This window comes from Pelodiscus sinensis, chromosome 1 (assembly GCF_049634645.1).
Source record: "Pelodiscus sinensis isolate JC-2024 chromosome 1, ASM4963464v1, whole genome shotgun sequence".
Classification (NCBI taxonomy): Eukaryota; Metazoa; Chordata; order Testudines; family Trionychidae; genus Pelodiscus; species Pelodiscus sinensis.
In genome coordinates this window covers 264569072-264586335 of record NC_134711.1, presented here as the reverse complement: position 1 = coordinate 264586335, position 17264 = coordinate 264569072, and the positions used below count along the sequence as shown (strand labels likewise).

The following is a 17264-nucleotide window of genomic DNA, read 5'->3' as shown; positions in this document are numbered from 1 at the left end:
GAAAAAAATATTTAAACCTTTCACCCAGCATATTCTGGTGTAAAAAGTAGTGCATTTAGCTAAGTTAAGTAGCAGGATGGTTTATACAAAATTTGATATCTGTAGGTAATTGCAAAGTAAGAGAGGGGTAGCCTTGTTAGTCTGTACTTGAAAAAACTTTTAAAAACAATTAATAGTCCTGCAGCATCATAGAGCCTAATAAAAATGTAGATGGTATCATGAGCTTTTGCAGGCACAGCCCACTTTCTTCAGATGAATGGAGTTTAAGAGGTCCAGGTTCCAAATAAATAGCAGAGAAAGAGGCTACATCTAGACTGCAAGCTTCTTTCAGAAGAAGCTTTTCCGGAAGAGATCTTCCAGAAAAGCTTATTTCGGAAGAGAGCATCCACACAGCAAAAGCGCAATGAAAACGTGATGTGCTTTTTTGAAAGATAATGTCCACACTGATTGGACGTTATCTCACATTTAAGTTGTGATTAGTATGGATGGAATGGCCACCAGGGCACCTGTACTATTTCCTGGAGGCCTCTTTTTTCGAAAGAACTCCCTCTTCTGTGTCTACACATGCCTTTTTCCGAAAATGTTTTTTTGGAAAAAGGCTTCTTCCTCATAGAATGAGGTTTACCTCTGTCGGAAAAATCCCTCCGTTCTTTTGACTTTCTGTCAAAAGAACTCAATGGCAGTGTGGATGCAAGTATTATTTTCCTGGAAAAACAGCCGTTTTTCCGGAAAAACGCTGCTGTGTAGATGCACCAAGAGAGGGGATGGTGAGGGAAAGGAAAGGAGGAAAAAAACGGGAAAAGAATAGTCAGAGTGTCCACCCTAAATGAAGTTAATAAGAGTGGGTTCTAAATACCCATCATTTGGCTTTTTATGTCATTAGGATGTAGAATGTAGGGGGTAATCCAGTTAAGGTCTTTGTTTAAAGCTCTATTGTAGGTATCAAACTTGCAAATGAAATTAAGCTCTGCTGCTTCCCTTTCAAGCTTGTTTTTGAAATTGGCTTGTAATAATATGGAAACTTTGAGATCCATTAATGAGTGCCTGGGTATGTTAAAATGTTCTGCAATAGGTTTCTGTGTGTTACTTTTATGAATATCTGATTTGTGTTCATTAATCCTTCATTGTAGAGACTGTCCAGTTTGGCCAGTATATGGTACATGGCACAGGGGCATTGATGGCATATATCACACTGGTGGATGTGCAGTTATATGAGCCTTTGATGTGGTGATTTATGTGGTTAGGTCCTGTAATGTCACTTTTTTATAGATGTGTGGACAGAGTTGGCTCTGGAATTGATTACAGGGATGGGTTACTGGATGAATATGATGGAGGTGTGCTGTGTGGTTGCTGGAAAGAATTTGTTTGAGGTTAGGGGGTTGTCTGTAGGTGAGGATTGGCCGGTCTCCCAAGGCATGTGAGAGTGAGGGGTCATTTGCCAGGATAGGTTGTAGATGGTTGATAATGAGTGACCCGCCAAGTTTAAAATCAGGTATCTTCCAGCCCAGATAAGAAGGTAGTTTAAGTTTGGTTAAGGAAATATATGCATGATGTCAAAAAAGGCTCTTTTACTAACAAGTACGAGAAAGGGCTAGAATACAAGTGATAATCATGGTGAGCATATTTTCTGAACCAAAAATGGGAACACTTGATATAAGGGCCCTACCATGAATCAAACATTAGTCACGCCACCTGACCTTTAAGGCCCTGCCTGCCTGCCTGAGGCAGTCCCGCCCCTGGGGGTAGTACAGCTGGGGTCAAGATGGACACATGACCAGAAGCAAAAGGTGTCATGAGACCTCTCAAGAACTCCTCTCACCACCCCTCTACCAATTGGGATGGGTTTGGGCCTCATAGGAGGTGCTGGTGTGCTGTGGGGAGGTGATGTGGTGTGGTGTGTGTAGGGGCAGGGTGTGTATGACAGTGCTGTGCCTGTGGGCAGTGCATGTGTATACATGTTGGTGGCACTGTGTATCTGGAGAGGGTGTGTGGAAGTGGTGAAGTGTGTAGGGGCATGGTGTGTGGGGTGGTGGATGTGCTGCTGGTGCTGTGACTAGAGAGGAGCTGTGTATAGTGGTGTGTGGAAGTGGCAGTATGGGCAAGATACATGTATGTGGTAGTGTTGTGCACAGGGACAGGATGTGTGAGGAGGCTCTAGTGGCACAACAGGGCCTGAGGGGACTCGGTGTGGCCCTGTGCACTGGGACAAGGGCTATCATGGGGAGCTGGTGCTGGCTCTTGGCTGCGGGGGGGGGGGGGATCTCTGTGCCCCATGAACTGGGCTGGTGCCAGCAGCTTGGAGCAGAAAGCCCAGCTCACTCCCCTGACTTGGCAGTGGCTTCTGGCAAGTGGCCATAGGCAGGAGCTGAGCAATGAGGAGGTGGGGTGGAGGCTGAGCTCATGACACTCTGGAGCACTTGGGGCTGGGCAGGAAGGACACCCACTTACATCGTCTTATGACAAGCTTTTCCCCTCCGCCTTTTCATCACTGCTGATGCACCACTGCCTACTAATCATTCAATTGAAATTGTATTGTTTCATATACAGGCGAGCCCTGACTTACGACTGCCCAACATACGACTCCCCACATTTATGACCGCCTTGCTTTGACTGCTGCCCTCCCCCGGCACAGCCCCCAGCCAGCTCTGGGAGCACCTCGCGCTGCGGACTACAACTCCCAGCAAACAAAGCGGGCCAGTAACAGAACCCCCATTTTTATCATTGCATCTATGGGAAAAAAGGTTTCAACTTACGTCAGTTCTCCAGGAACCAATTAGGTCATGCGTGCAGGGGTTGCCTGTACATTTTGGCTGTGATTTCAAATGGACTCAATTTACAAAGTTGAAAAGTATTTTTCCTAACTATCAGTGCTGCACATTTCAGACCCCCACAGGAGTCATCAAGACAGATGTATTGTCCAAATGCAAGAATATTTCTGTAGAGGACTGATTGGATGACAGTGGCTGAAATGGCACATGGTGAAGAAATTCATTTTTTAATCTCCTAGTTTCCCTTGTTGTGTGTTAGAATAATTAAAATGCAAAACACATTCAAGATCCATTTACTTAAGACCCAGTGAACTCTGAAGTTAATGAGAATGGAGAGCTCATTGCAGATCTGGCCTTTACAGGCTTTAAGGGAAGACTGGCAAAAGCTTTTTGAAATTATTTTGCTTCATCACTCCCAATGGATAGATAGTAGTTACTTAAGTTTACAGTGTTTGTCAAAAATTGTGCACATTTAAACTCAATTAGTTTTAAACAATACTGTTTTAGGTTCAGCCTGTTTTGAGATTTGTTATATGTAAGTTGCTCATATTTAAAATCTCATCATAGGTCTGTGACCAGAACAGGTGGTTTTTGCTTGGCAGCTGTAATGAGCAAGCTTTCCCCCTGGCCTTGCACAAATGCAACTTTTTAGATCATTTAATTTTAACTAAAGTGCTTGGCTACGTCTACACTGGCATGATTTTCCGGAAATGCTTTTAACGGAAGTTTTCCGTTAAAAGCATTTCCGGAAAAGCGCGTCTATATTGGCACGGATGCTTTTCCGCAAAAGCACTTTTTGCGGAAAAGCGTCCGTGGCCAATCTAGATGCGCTTTTCCGCAAAAAAGCCCCGATTGCCATTTTCGCGATCGGGGCTTTTTTGCAGAAAACAAATCTCAGCTGTCTACACTGGCCTTTTTGCGCAGGACTTTTGCCCGAACGGGAGCAGCATAGTATTTCCGCAAAAAGCACTGATTTCTTACAGTAGGAAGTCAGTGCTTTTGTGGAAATTCAAGCAGCCAGTGTAGACAGCTGGCAAGTTTTTCCGGAAAAGTGACTGATTTTCCGGAAAAACTGGCCAGTCTAGACACAGCCCTTATGTATCTGTTCTGTGCTATCTTTTAAAATGAGTAGATTTCAGTATAGGAAGATATGCAGCCTTTTCTTCCATTATAAAGAAACATTTTGTGATAATTGAGAAAGGAACGTAAGGATTCATTAGTTTTAAGGCAAAATAACTTTAGCTTTAAAGTGGTCCCCCTCTCCCCTGCCCCCCTAGATCTACAGCAGTGTTTCTAAAATCTCTGCCTTCTTCCAAGGCAGGCACTGGTCACTGGTACAGACAGGTGTGACCCTCAGGGCGGCTTTGCCAAGCCCCCAGCTGTTCGCTCTGAGTGCTGCAATTCTAGCAGGGGGCCAGGAGATCGCGAGGCTCTGTGCTCGGGACACTTAGATTCAGGCCATCGGAGCAGCGGTGGGGGCCTTTGGCACCTCCCCCTGCCAGGGCCAGGATTCTCTGCCAGGCAAAACAAAGCTTTGGAAGGCAGAAGCAGGAAGTTCTGAGGTTCCCGCCCTCCAACTTCCTCTGCGACACCACTTCCCAGCCTTGCTCCTCAGCAGCCCCGACCCAGAGCCCCCCAGACTCAAAGGCAACTAACATTGTGCTCAGTCTGTCCCGTATGGACACTCCTAGTGACTGCCCCTGCTGTGAGGCTTTGCTCCTGGTTCCTGTGTGAATGGTTCACACAGGAATTGTCTCAGGTGAGGGTTTCTGCCACTCCCTGAGACAGGTTTCATGTGCAGCAAAGTCCTGGGGATGAAGGCAGGTTAGTTCGTGCCCCTTTGCTTTGGGAAAACACCCCACCCCACGCAATGCTTCTCGGCTATTCATACTGAGCCTCTGCAGGAGCAGAGCTGGGAGTTGGGTAGCACCAGGCCTGAGCACAGCGGCTACGTCTACACTGGCCCCTTTTCCGGAAGGGGCATGTAAATTTCAGCAGTCGTCGTAGGGAAATCCGCGGGGGATTTAAATATCCCCCGCGGCATTTAAATAAAAATGTCCGCCGCTTTTTTCTGTCTTTTAAAAAAGCCGGAAAAGAGCGTCTAGACAGGCCCCGATCCTCCGGAAAAAGTGCCCTTAAGTAAGAATAAGAGCCTCCGGAAAAGGGCACTTTTTCCGGAGGATCGGGGCCAGTCTAGACGCTCTTTTCCGGCTTTTTTAAAAGCCGGAAAAAAGCGGCGGACATTTTTATTTAAATGCCGCGGGGGATATTTAAATCCCCCGCGGATTTCCCTACGACGACTGCTGAAATTTACATGCCCCTTCCGGAAAAGGGGCCAGTGTAGATGTAGCCAGCATGTCCCTGCATTTACGTTGCCCCATCTCTTGGGAAGGGAGGGAAGAGCTGTGCAGAGGAAGCTCCTATTGGCCAGATTCTGCACAGTGCTCTCCCTCCCCCCAGAAGCTTTCCCCTTTGCTCCCATGCCATGGGCTAGATTCTGACCCATGGGAACAAAGGGAAAAGCCTCCAGGGAGTGCTGGGAAGCTGTCTAGGGGGTGGAGTAAAGGAAATGGCAGCATGCACAAGCTGCATCTAGCAGGGAACTTGGGGGCTTTCTTTCCCATGCACTGATTTCCAGATTTCACTGTTGTAGAGAGACACTGGGCTAGGAGTTTTAAAATGGGAATTGTCCTGGAAAAACTGGGACATATGGTTTGCATAGGCAAGAAGCCACAAAATGAATTTTGGAGGATTTCTGGTCAAAGAATAACTAATTATATCAGAGGAAGTTTATAAAAAGGCCTCTGACTGAAAGGGGTGAATGCAGTTGGTTTTTCAATTAAAAAAAAAACACCAAATCTTTCCTAAAAGGAGTCGTCATGGATCTTTTCACCCCACAGGCTAGTATTATTTTCTATGTAAACCTTTGGCTGCAACAAAAAACAGGAAAAAATAAGAAGGTTGTAAATCCTATCTGGATTAAGACTGGAAGTTAGGATGAACGGTCTCAAATTGTTTTTAGCTGAAGTCAGTGATAGCAATGGCATCACCTGTTTGTTAAAAGGTATAAAAAGGGTTCATTGCTAAATATATTGGAGCAGACCAATGTGCGTGTGAGTACCACTGGGTTCAGCCATTTGTGAGTACCTTTAAGTACTCATGAACGCTTTTTTTCATGAACGTTTTGTTACTGTTTGTAAATTGCTTATGCGTGAGGCCTGAAACCTGTTTAGAGCCAATGCATATATATGTGCAAGAGCAAGCTAATCTGCATAAGAGGTAAAAGGCCGGGAGTGGGTGCGGGGGCAGCGGAGTACAGGGCGCGTAAGCGCTGCGGCGATTGGTATCCGCGCTGCGGCGCAGAGCGGGGTGCCGGGAGGCTCAAGCAGCGGGGCAGGGCGGGGGGGCAGGACACACGCCAGTCACCTGGGGGGCGGGGGGAGAGCTGCAGGCAGGGGCCGGGCGGTGGTGATGCGTGTACTCGCTTCCCCTCCCCCGCCTCTTATTACGTGCGTCACGGGGAGGGGGCGGCGCCTTAGTGCCCCTCGGCCGCGGGGGGAGCGGCTGTCGCGCGGCGCCCGCCCCCGGAAGGCGGGTCGGAACCCAGGCCGCATCCGGAGGGGGAGGGGCGGTGGGCGGAGGAGGAAGGTAGGGCCCGGCCGCTGCGGCAGGGACCCAGGGCGGCAGCCGCGGAGGGATCGCGAGCAACGAGCGGGTGCGGAGGAGTCGGTGGTTGGGCCGCGCCTGTGTGTGTCCGCGGGCGGCCGGGATGGAGCCCGCCAGCCGTTACCAAGTGGTGAGTGACTGGTCCGTCTCCTTCCGCCGCGCGGCCCGCGACCCCCGTTGCGGCCCGGGCGGCTCTGCGGCCACCGGCCGGAGCCTGCCTGCCTTCCCGGCTGTGCAGAGACGTGGGGCCCGCCGCCGTGGGGACTGTGCACAGCGAGCCTGTCACGGAGCAGCCGGCCTGGGTCGCGGTGTCGCCGCCGGGAGAGGCGGGGAGGGGTCGCTGGGCCGGGGTCGGGGCGGTGAGTGCCCAGCTCCCGCCAGCCTCGCGCATTTGGGGGCCTCAGCGAAATGGCCCCGCAGCGCTTAACCTTGATCCCGTATCCGTGCCCCGGCCGCCCGCCGAGGGGCTGGCACTCGCCATCGCCCCGCTGGACTCGGCCACTCTCCCCCTGGCTGCCGGGGCGGGGGGTGACTAGTGCAGGTTAACTCGCAGGCCCACGGCTGCAGTCGACAGAGCTTTTATCCAAAGGGGAAGGAATCTCAAATTAACGACATTGTTATGTCTGCCCCACCCACCTTGAGAACATGGAAGGGAAGCGACGAGTGACGGGGTAATTTCCCCAGTTCCTTCCTATGTGGGCTGGCCTGAGGTGGTGCATTTTTTTTTCTTAAACGCTCTTCTGAGTAATCTGTGGTTCTCTGGTTTGGGGATGTAACATGGGGTGTAATCTCTCCTTGGGAGACCCATTCTCCAGTCTTTCAGAGAATCCCCTTCATTAACTTCTAGGCGTAATGTTCCTTTCCCACCGTGTGGCTACTTCCTTTCCCAAAGCCAGAATCACAGATGACAACCCTTCAGTCATGAATTGTGTTGTCTTTCTAGTCACAGTACCTATATTTAACAGCACATAAATTACAGTTGTGAAATGGAGGCTCAGCAATAATCACAAGACTGACTTAGAGGAAGTTTTAACCTTATTGCCCTTATCCATAGTCTTGTGTTTCGTGGCTTTTAATCATATTTTTAAAGGACCATAATGTTTTAAAAGGTTAATTTGTGTGACCAGTCATAATTCAAATTAATAAAATGTAATTTTATATTCAAGGTTTCAAACTCAGAAGTAAATAATGAAAACAAGTCAGTTACACATACTTTTAGTCCATTTCCTCATCTTTCTGGAGCACAAGACCTAACCTGTTTGAATGTAAACATTTCTTGTGTTTATGTAATGGAAAATAATTACAAATATTTGTTTAGGTATTTTTTAGGACTGCATCAAGGTTGTTTGTTCAAAACTTACAAAGTGATAGTTAACTCTTCCTTTGATGGTAGCTGTGCCTTTCATGTTTTACTTGGGTGCTTACTATAGGGCTGTGGTCACCAACCCGTCAATTGCGATCTACTGGTCAATCCAGGGGGCCCAACTAATCGATTGTGAGGCTTTTTGGGGGGGGCTCTCACGGCCCCCACCCCCCAAGATGAATGTTGTGCTGTTGCTATCTCCAGGAACAACGGAGGTAGCACGGACTTCCAGCGGGGTGGGGAGAGTTGAAGTGTGCGGACTGCTCTTTCTCTCCCCCCCCCCCCCCCCCCCAACAACCGGCACCTAAAACCGGAACCTAAAATGCCGGTCCATTGCACGCTGGGGACTTTGTTCCCCTGCTGCCTTCCTGCACATGGGGAAGGGGTTGGGTGTCTTGGACTGTGCCGGTTCTGGCTGCTCAGGCAGCGCTTACTGCCACGCGGAGGGGAGGAGTAAGGCGCAAGCTTCGTGAGAGGTTGCAGTCTGGGACTCCCCCCTCCTCTGCAGGCAGGCAGCAGGAGAATAAAATCCCCAGCATGCTGGCTCCAGCTGCTCAGGCAGCATGTGCTCCCCAAGCAGCTGGAACAGGCGTGCTGGGGATTTTATTCCTCTGCTTCCTGCCTGGGGGGGGGGGGGGGGGGGAAACAGGCTCGGAATGGGGAGTCCCAGATCACACCAGCCCCAACCACTTGGGACGCTCATGTTGCCTGAGCAGCCAGAGCTGGCGCAGTCCCAGACCCCCTGCTGCCTTCCCGCACGCGCGGAAGGGGTTGGGTAACAGTCCCCAGCGCGCGATGGACTGGCATTTTAGGTTGGGCCTGGTGCGGTCTGGGACTCTTTCTTCTCGCCCCCCTCCCCTCTGCCCTCGCCCTCCCCCTCCCCTTGATGGAGTTTGTGCTGTGATTGGCAGGTGGAAACTGTTGGCTTCTAATTAAAGTTTGAATTCTAGAAGCCTCTGCTGATTGGCTGAGCCTTGGTAGGGGGAGGGGCTTTATAAGGCAGTGGGCAAGTGACCAAGGAGCTTGCGAACAAGTGATTGCTAACAGGGAGTTTTGAGAGGGAGATTGGAAGGGGAGAGGGAAGGGTGGGAGGTTCTCTTGCCTTTCTTTTTAAATCCATTTTCCAGGACAGCAGCGATAGTTGGTGATGGGTCTGCGGTTGTTACCTGCACAGCGTGTGCCATGTTTGTCTTACTCCCGGAAGAAAGAACGGATTTCATCTACACCAAGTGCAAGCTGGTCGACACTTTGGAAGAAAAAATTAGAGGACTGGAGGCCCAAGTGTCGACCCTACGCTTGATCAGAGAGGGTGAAGACTTCCTCGATAGAAAGCAGCAGTTAATCCTTCAAGCACGGCAGGCAGAAGAGCCAGAGAGGGCAGTACGTGACCAAGAAGAGAACTGGCAGCATGTAACTTCTAGAAGGGGAAAAAGGCCAGCACGGGAATCCCCCGATGCTATAGAGGTAAGCAATCGCTTTCAAGCTCTCTCCGCAGGCTCTGAAGTGCTGAAAGCTCTGGAAGGGACCTCACAAGGAAGAAACCAGAAGGGAACACCATCTACTGGAAGGCATGGGATGCGTAGTCCTACGGATGGAGGTTCCACGGCCACCACGCCCAAAAGGAAACGACGGGTGGTGGTGGTCGAGGACTCCCTCCCAAGAGGGACTGAGCCATCCCTCTGCCGTCCGGACCTGGAATCTCGAGAGGCGTGCTACTTACCGGGAGCTCGCATTCAGGATGTCACTGAGAGGTTTACCAAGCTGATCAAACCTTCGGATCGCTACCCCTTCCTGCTTCTCCACCTGGGAACTAATGATACAGCCAAGAATGATCTTGAGCGTGTTACTGCGGATTATGTAGCGCTAGGAAGAAGGATCCAAGAATTTGGAGCGCAAGTGGTATTCTCCTCCATCCTCCCTGTTGAAGGGAAAGGACTGGGCAGGGATCGTCTAATTGAGGACTTAAATGCGTGGTTGCGCAGATGGTGTCGCAGAGAGGGCTTTGGTTTCTTCGACCATGGGACTCTGTTCCGGGTGCAAGGATTGTTAGGAAGAGATGGGATCCATCTAAGGAAGAGAGGAAGGAGCATCTTCGCGGGCAGGCTTGCAAACCTAGTGAGGAGGGCTTTAAAGTAGGTTCGTCGGGGGACGGTGACCAAAACCCTGAGGGGAGTGGGAAAGTCGGATACCGGGAAGAAATGCAGAGAGGAAGGGGCAAGAAAGGAGGACCCATGTTATGAATGGAGAAGATAGGATAATCAACTGGTTACCTGAAGTGTTTGTACACTAATGCGACAAGCCTGGGCAACAAACAGGAAGAACTGGAGGCCCTGGCCCAGACCAAGAAATATGATTTAATTGGGATAACAGAGACTTGGTGGGATGACTCGCATGACTGGAGCGCTGTCATGGAAGGGTATAGACTGTTCAGGAACAACAGGCAGGGGAGAAAAGGAGGAGGAGTTGCACTATATGTAAGAGAGCACTACGATTGCTCTGAACTCCAGAATAAAGAGGGAGAAAAACCTGTTGAGAGTCTATGGGTTAAGTTTAAAGGAGCAAACAACAGCATTGATGTTGTGGTTGGTGTTTGCTACAGGCCACGGAATCAGGTGGATGAGGTAGATGAGGCTTTCTTTGGACAACTGAGCGAAGCTTCCAGATCGCAGGCCCTGGTTCTCGTGGGGGACTTTAATCACCCTGACATCTGCTGGGAAACCTATACGGCAGTACACAGGCAATCCAGGAAGTTTTTGGAGAATGTTGGGGATAACTTCTTGACACAGGTGCTGAAGGATCCGATCAGGGGCCGTGCGCAGCTTGACCTTCTGCTCACAAACAGGGAGGAACTAATAGGGGAAGTGGAGGTGGGTGACAACCTGGGAAGCAGTGATCATGAGATGGTAGATTTCAGGATCCTGACGAAAGGAAGAAAAGGGAGTAGTAAAATACACACCTTGGACGTCAAAAAAGCAGATTTTGACTCCCTCCGAGATCTGATATGTTAACATCCCAGGGGATTCTGCCTGAAGGGGAAAGGAGTCCAGGACAGCTGGCAGTATTTTAAAGAAGCCTTATTGAAGGCACAGAAAGAAACCATCCTGATGCGTAGCAAGAGAGGCAAACCTGGTAGGAGACCGGACTGGCTTACAGGGGAAATCCTTGGTGAACTTAAGCACAAAAAGGAAGCTTACAAAGAGTGGAAACTTGGAAAAATGACCAGGGAGGAGTTTAAAGGTATAGCTCGAGAATGCCGGGGGGTTATCAGGAAGGCGAAAGCGCAAATGGAATTGCGACTGGCTAAGGATGTGAAGGATAATGAGAGGTTTCTACAGGCATGTTAACAAGAAGGTGATCAGAGGGTGTGCGGCTCCTAATGGATGAAGGAGGTAACCTAGTGACTGATGTGGGGAAAGCTGAAGTACTCAATGCTTTCTTTGCCTCTGTATTCACGGACAAGGTCGGCTCCTGGACTTCTGCGCCAAGTGACACAAGATGGGATGAAGATGGACAGCCCGTGGTGGGTAAAGAACAGGTTAGGAGCTATTTAGAAAAGCTAAACGTACATAAATCCATGGACTTAGTGCATCCGAGGGTACTGAGGGAGTTGGCAAATGTCATTGTGGAGCCTTTGGCTATTATCTTTGAAAAGTCGTGGAGATCGGGAGAAATCCTGGATGACTGGAAAAAGGCAAATGTAGTGCCCATCTTCAAAAAAGGGAAGAAGGATGATCCAGGGAACTATAGGCCGGTCAGTCTTACCTCGGTTCCTGGAAAAATCATAGAAGGGATCCTTAAGGAATCCATATTGAGGCACTTGGATGAGAGGAAAGTGATTAGGAATAGTCAGCATGGAATCACAAAGGGCAAGTCGTGCCTGACCAATCTGATTAGCTTCTATGATGAGGTAACTGGCTCGGTGGACATGGGGAAGTCAGTGGATGTTATATACCTTGACTTTAGCAAGGCTTTTGATACGGTCTTCCACAATATTTTTGCCAGCAAGTTAAGGGATTGTGGATTGGATAATGGACGGTAAGATGGATAGAAAAATGGCTAGAAGGCCGGGCCCAGCGGGTAGTGATCAATGGCTTGATGTCAGGATGGCAGTCGGTTTCTAGCAGAGTGCCCCAAGGTTCGGTTCTAGGACCAGTTTTGTTCAATATCTTTATTAATGACCCGGATGAGGGGATGAATTGCACCCTCAGCAAGTTTGCGGATGACACTAAGCTGGGGGGAGAGGTAGATACGCTTAAGGGCAGAGATAGGGTACAGAATGACTTAGACGAATTGGAGGATTGGGCCACAAGAAATCTGAGGTTCAACAAGGACAAGTGTAGAGTCCTGCACTTGGGACGGAAGAATCCCAAGCATAGTTACAAGCTGGGGACCAACCGGTTAAGTAGTAGTTCTGCAGAAAAGGACCTGGGGGTTACAGTGGATGAGAAGCTAGATATGAGTCAACAGTGTGCCCTTGTAGCCAAGAAGGGCATATTAGGTTACATTAAGAGGAGCATTGCCAGCAGATCCAGAGATGTCATCATTCCCCTTTATTTGGCTTTGGTGAGGCCGCATCTGGAGTATTGTGTCCAGTTCTGGGCCCCCCACTACAAAAAGGATGCGGACGCATTGGAGAGGGTCCAGCGGAGGGCAACCAAAATGATTAGGGGGCTGGAGCGTATGACTTATGAGGAGAGGCTGAGGGACTTGGGTCTGTTTAGTCTGCAGAAGTGAAGAGTGAGGGGGGATTTGATAGCAGCCTTCAACTTCCTGAAGGGAGGTTCCAAAGAGGATGGAGAGAGGCTGTTCTCAGTAGTGACAGATGGCAGAACAAGGAGCAATGGTCTCAGGTTGTGGTGGGAGAGGTCCAGGTTGAATATTAGGAAAAACTATTTCACTAGGAGGGTGGTGAAGCACTGGAATGGGTTACCTAGGGAAGTAGTGGAGTTTCCATCCCTAGAGGTGTTTAAGTCTCGGCTTGACAAAGCCCTGGCCGGGTTGATTTAGTTGGAATTGGTCCTGCCTAGAGCAGGGGCTGGACTTGATGACCTTCTGAGGTCTCTTCCAGTTCTATGATTCTATGATTATGTAACTTTCTCTCTCCTAGGACGTGTGTGATTGATACTGTTCTTTCTGCACCTCCCTTTCTGTCATCACTTCTGCTGGGCTGTGAACAACTAACTGCTGGGTAGGATTTTGTCATCCTCTCCTATGAGGATATGACATCAGAGATAAACGAGCCAATTGTCACCCTTTTTGTGTGTGCGCTTTCCTCTTCTCCCTTCAGTATCTTGTAAACTGCAATATTACTGGTTCAAGTGCTTCACAATTCTAAAGCCTCATTATGCACATGAACAGCGCTGCTATGCCTTTTCCTGTTTTGTCTGTCTCCCTTTTTGCTGCTCTGTTCATTATTAGGTAATTGAAGTCAGACACAAAATTCCACTAGGATTGAATTCAAAAGGAGACAAATTTCTTTAGCTATCAGTTTTCCCACAATGTCACATTCGTATGTTCTTCTGTAATTTGGAGGTTATCTGGTGTTAATTGGCTTTTAATTTTTGTATTCAAACACATTGCAGAGATGTGATCTGAATGAATTTTTTTTAGTCATATTAGAGGAGAACAATAGAAATGGAGTAACTAAATGCAAATGAATAGACGCAACAGATCAAACGTCTCTAGTAAGACATCCTTGGGGCCTGACTGATGCCAAACTGGAGAGTTGAGAGTTCAGTATTGTCTAGGAGCATTACCGACACTTGCACTGTTTATTGGGCTCTTAGAGACATATGGGCCGTGTCTACATTGGCATGATTTTGCACAAAAACATGCTGTCTACACTGGTGGGGAGTTCTTGTGCAAGAACACTGACGTTCTAATGTGTGAAATTGGTGCTTCTTGCACAAGAACTATGATGCTCCTGCTCAGGAAAAAGCCCTCTTATGCAATTGTTTTGTGCAAGCGGCCAGTGTAGACAGGCAACATGAATTTCTTGCTCAAGAAAGCCTGATGGCTAAAATGGCCATCGAAGCTTTCTTTCAAAAGAGAACGTCTACAGTTGAAAGTAGCAGGAAGTTCTCACTGAACCCAGCCTTCAAGCAACTAAAGAATATAAGGAGGCTTAATTAAACATTTCACTCTTGCTCATTAAGGGCCAAACCTGCTTGAGTGCATAAGTAAACCAATCTCGTTGACTTAACTGGGATGACTTAAGGGAGTAAAACAAACCCAGTTTGGCTCTATGATTGTGAAGAACTCAAGTCAGGAACATAATTTTGTTTTAAAAATATTTGCACATCTATGTCATTATAAAAATAATAAAGGCTCTGGCAAAAGCTCTGCTCCTGTAGATTAGTACGCAAGACAGGTCCTGGAGTCTTTCTCTGGTCCTTTTTATAAGCTCTGTAGTTGTGGTTGTAACAGATACTTGTGCCTGTTAGAAATTCTAATCTTCCTGGTGATCAATTCCTTTGTCTCAATTTATCCTCCTGTCTTCCAAAAACTATAAGCTGGTGCTTTCTTTCATGGAGAACAAACAAACAAAATACATTTGGAGAGCCTGAGTGCAATGGGGCTAATCCCTATGGCCAGGAGGGCCATAACCACAATCCACCGGGAGATTTTTCTAAGAACAACCCTAGCCTTGGAGGCAGCTCAGTTGCAGCCCAGACCTGGAAAGAAGGGTGTCGGGGTGGTAGCTGCCTGGTAGGCAGAACCAAGGACAGCTCAGTTTGGGGAGCTGTTAGAACATTGGTGCCTCTAAGGCTTCTCCTCCTGGAGACACACTCCTTCTGATTGAGAAAACCAACTGATAGAATGAACTGGACTATAGAGGGTACCAGGATGGGCCTCTGTTAGAGGTGAACCCCAGATAGGGTTGTGATTCCACAGTGTGTTGCTTGATGGGAGGGCTGAGTAGCTGCAAGGCTTTTAAGATGGACAGAGTGCAGGAATCTACCCTTGGCCAAATGGGAGTACTCTCGGGAGGTGAGTGCCAACCCCATTACACTAAGCCAAACCATTTTTGAAACCGAGAACTTCACATTTACAAACACATCAGGAATGGAGATTGTTCATAACCCTTAACAAAATATTACAGTTAATTTAAAAGCTTAAATCTGAACATTAAATTAATAAAGCTTTGCAACAGCAGTAATCAGAATAAAAATGCTGCTTTCCCTTTTTTAGTAATTTATATTTAGCATCTTCTTATACTGTATTTTTTTCCCCTCTGATGTCTGATTGTTTACTTAATGTCGAATAAGGTGTATGATTGCCTGATGAGTGTAACTCTGAGGTTCTACAGTATGAACTGGGGAGGAGGTTATTTTAAACCATGACAAGCCTCTGTGTTTTCATACTTTCAAATCCATCATCCTGTAACTTTTAGTTAGCTTAAAAGTATTTAAATCAATAAACTATGGTAAAGTACTATTAACAGATTTTTGGAGATGTAGTAATAACAAAAAACCAATGCACTACTCATGTAACTGCTTGTTATGAGTTTATGAAATGGTATTGGTTGTGGTTCTTTTCCTTATTTTAATCCTGCAGGAAGATAGACTGCTTAGGTTTCATACTAAAGACAATTACCTATCAGATGCAAGTTAGTAAATGTAGACCTGTAGATTGACTACAGGTCTAGTTTGATATAACCAGTCTAGTTAAGACTTGCTAAATATAGCTCAGAGTGCCCCCGTGGGCTCCCAGAACTCCTGCTTCTGCAAAGAGTAAGGGAAGCTGCTTGGAGCATTTGCTTTTGTTGGCCTCTCACTGTGGGAACTGGGGTAAACTCAAAGCAAGGTTTGTCAGCTCCAGCTATGTAACCTTTCATTTTATCGTAGACCTGGCCTAAGTCAAGTTAAAATAGATCCTGGATCTCAGTATTAACTAGTTTGCTACCAATGAAGCCAGTATGGCCATCCCCTGCCTCTTGCAAACTCCAGTGTTTCAGAATTGTTTTTATTTCTAAGTATTTGAATGTTCCCCAGACTTATAAACTACCCTATCCCCCTATTTTTTTAAATGTTCTGTTCTCTTTCCCCAGATACTTTTATTTCACAAACATTTACTTGACACATCCCAAGAGAAACTCTGAACCCCAGCATCACAGAGATACTTGTTGATAAACAATCAATCCTCAGTGTGGAACTCTGCATTTAATGAGTTTATAATTTTTTCACTTACCCAGATTGTCTGCCTGTCAAAGGAATGTGTCCTCATTGAGTACTAAGTGGGTGGGTGAATTTTATGTTAACTGGGGAGCTTGTTTTATTGGCATGTGTTTTTAAATTGCAGTGTAACTCCACTTGATCTTGCATAAACTTACCAAAAATATTTCTTCAGAGGCTAAAATATGAGAAGTTTCAGCACAGCCTTTTTATTGAATTTAAATGATTAGGATAGTGTTTACAGTTGGACTCTGACAGTGTTATTGATTATAGGTTTAGGGAAATTAATCATAGAAGCATAGAATACTAGAACTGGGAGCAACCTTGAGAGGTCATAGAGTTCAGTCCCTTCCCTCATGGCAGGACCAAGTACTGTCTATCCAACCTACTATTAAATATCTCCAGTGATGGAGATTCCACAACCTCCCTAGGCAATTTATTCCAGGGTTTAACCACCCTGACAGGCAGTTTTTCTTAATGTCTAGCCTAACCCTCCCTTACTGCAATTTATATCTATTGCTTCTTGTCCTATCATCAGAGGCCAAGGAGAACAATTTTTCTTCCTCCTCCATGTAACACGCTTTTAGATTCCTGAAGACGGCTGTCATGTCCCGTCTTCCTGCTCTCTCCCCTCCCCCCCCATCTTCTCTTCTCCAAACAAAATGAGCCCAATTCTTTCAGCTTTCCCTAATAGCTCATGTTTTCTTGAATCATTTTTGTTGCTCTTCTCTGGACCTTCTCCAATTTCTCCACATCATCTTTGAAATGTGGTGCCCAGAACTGGACTCACTGCTCCAATAGAGGCCTAATCAGCACAGAGTAGAGCGGAAGAATGACTTCTCATGTCTTGCTCACAACACTCCTGTTAATGCATCCCAGAATCACATTTGCTTTTTTGCATCAGTGTCACACTGCTGACTCATATTTAGCTGGTGGTCCGCTATGACCCCTAGATGTACTCCTTCCTAGACAGTTGCTTCCTATTCTGTATATGTGAAACTGGGTGTTCCTTCCTAAGTGGAGTACTACGCATTTGTCCTCATTAAACTTCATCCTGTTTACCTCAGACCATTTCTCTAGTAGGTCCAGATCATTTCGAATTTTGACCCCATTCTCCAAAGCACTTGCAGCTTGATACCATCTGCACACTTAACAATTGTACTCTCTCTGCCATTGTCTAAATTGTCAATAAAAGTATTAAACAGAACCTATCCCAAAACAGACCCCTACTTGTTGTTCCCTTCCAACATGATTGTGAACCGTTAGTAACTACTCTCTGAGAATGGTTATCCA

At 47.2% G+C, this 17264-nt stretch overlaps 1 protein-coding gene across 3 annotated transcripts in view; it reads left to right on the top strand.

Moving 5' to 3' along the window:
- Window positions 1-6336: 6336 nt before the first annotated feature.
- The window catches only part of NDFIP2 (Nedd4 family interacting protein 2), an 83341-nt gene continuing 72413 nt past the window's right edge, over window positions 6337-17264 (top strand). Inside the window, exon 1 of one of the 3 annotated variants that reach the window (XM_075918832.1) lies at window positions 6337-6564. In XM_075918832.1, coding sequence (XP_075774947.1) covers window positions 6538-6564 — 27 coding nt within the window. In that variant the 5' untranslated portion in view covers window positions 6337-6537. The remainder of the gene's footprint in view (window positions 6565-17264) is intronic. The other 2 variants (XM_075918833.1, XM_075918834.1) reach the window with 2 other exon arrangements.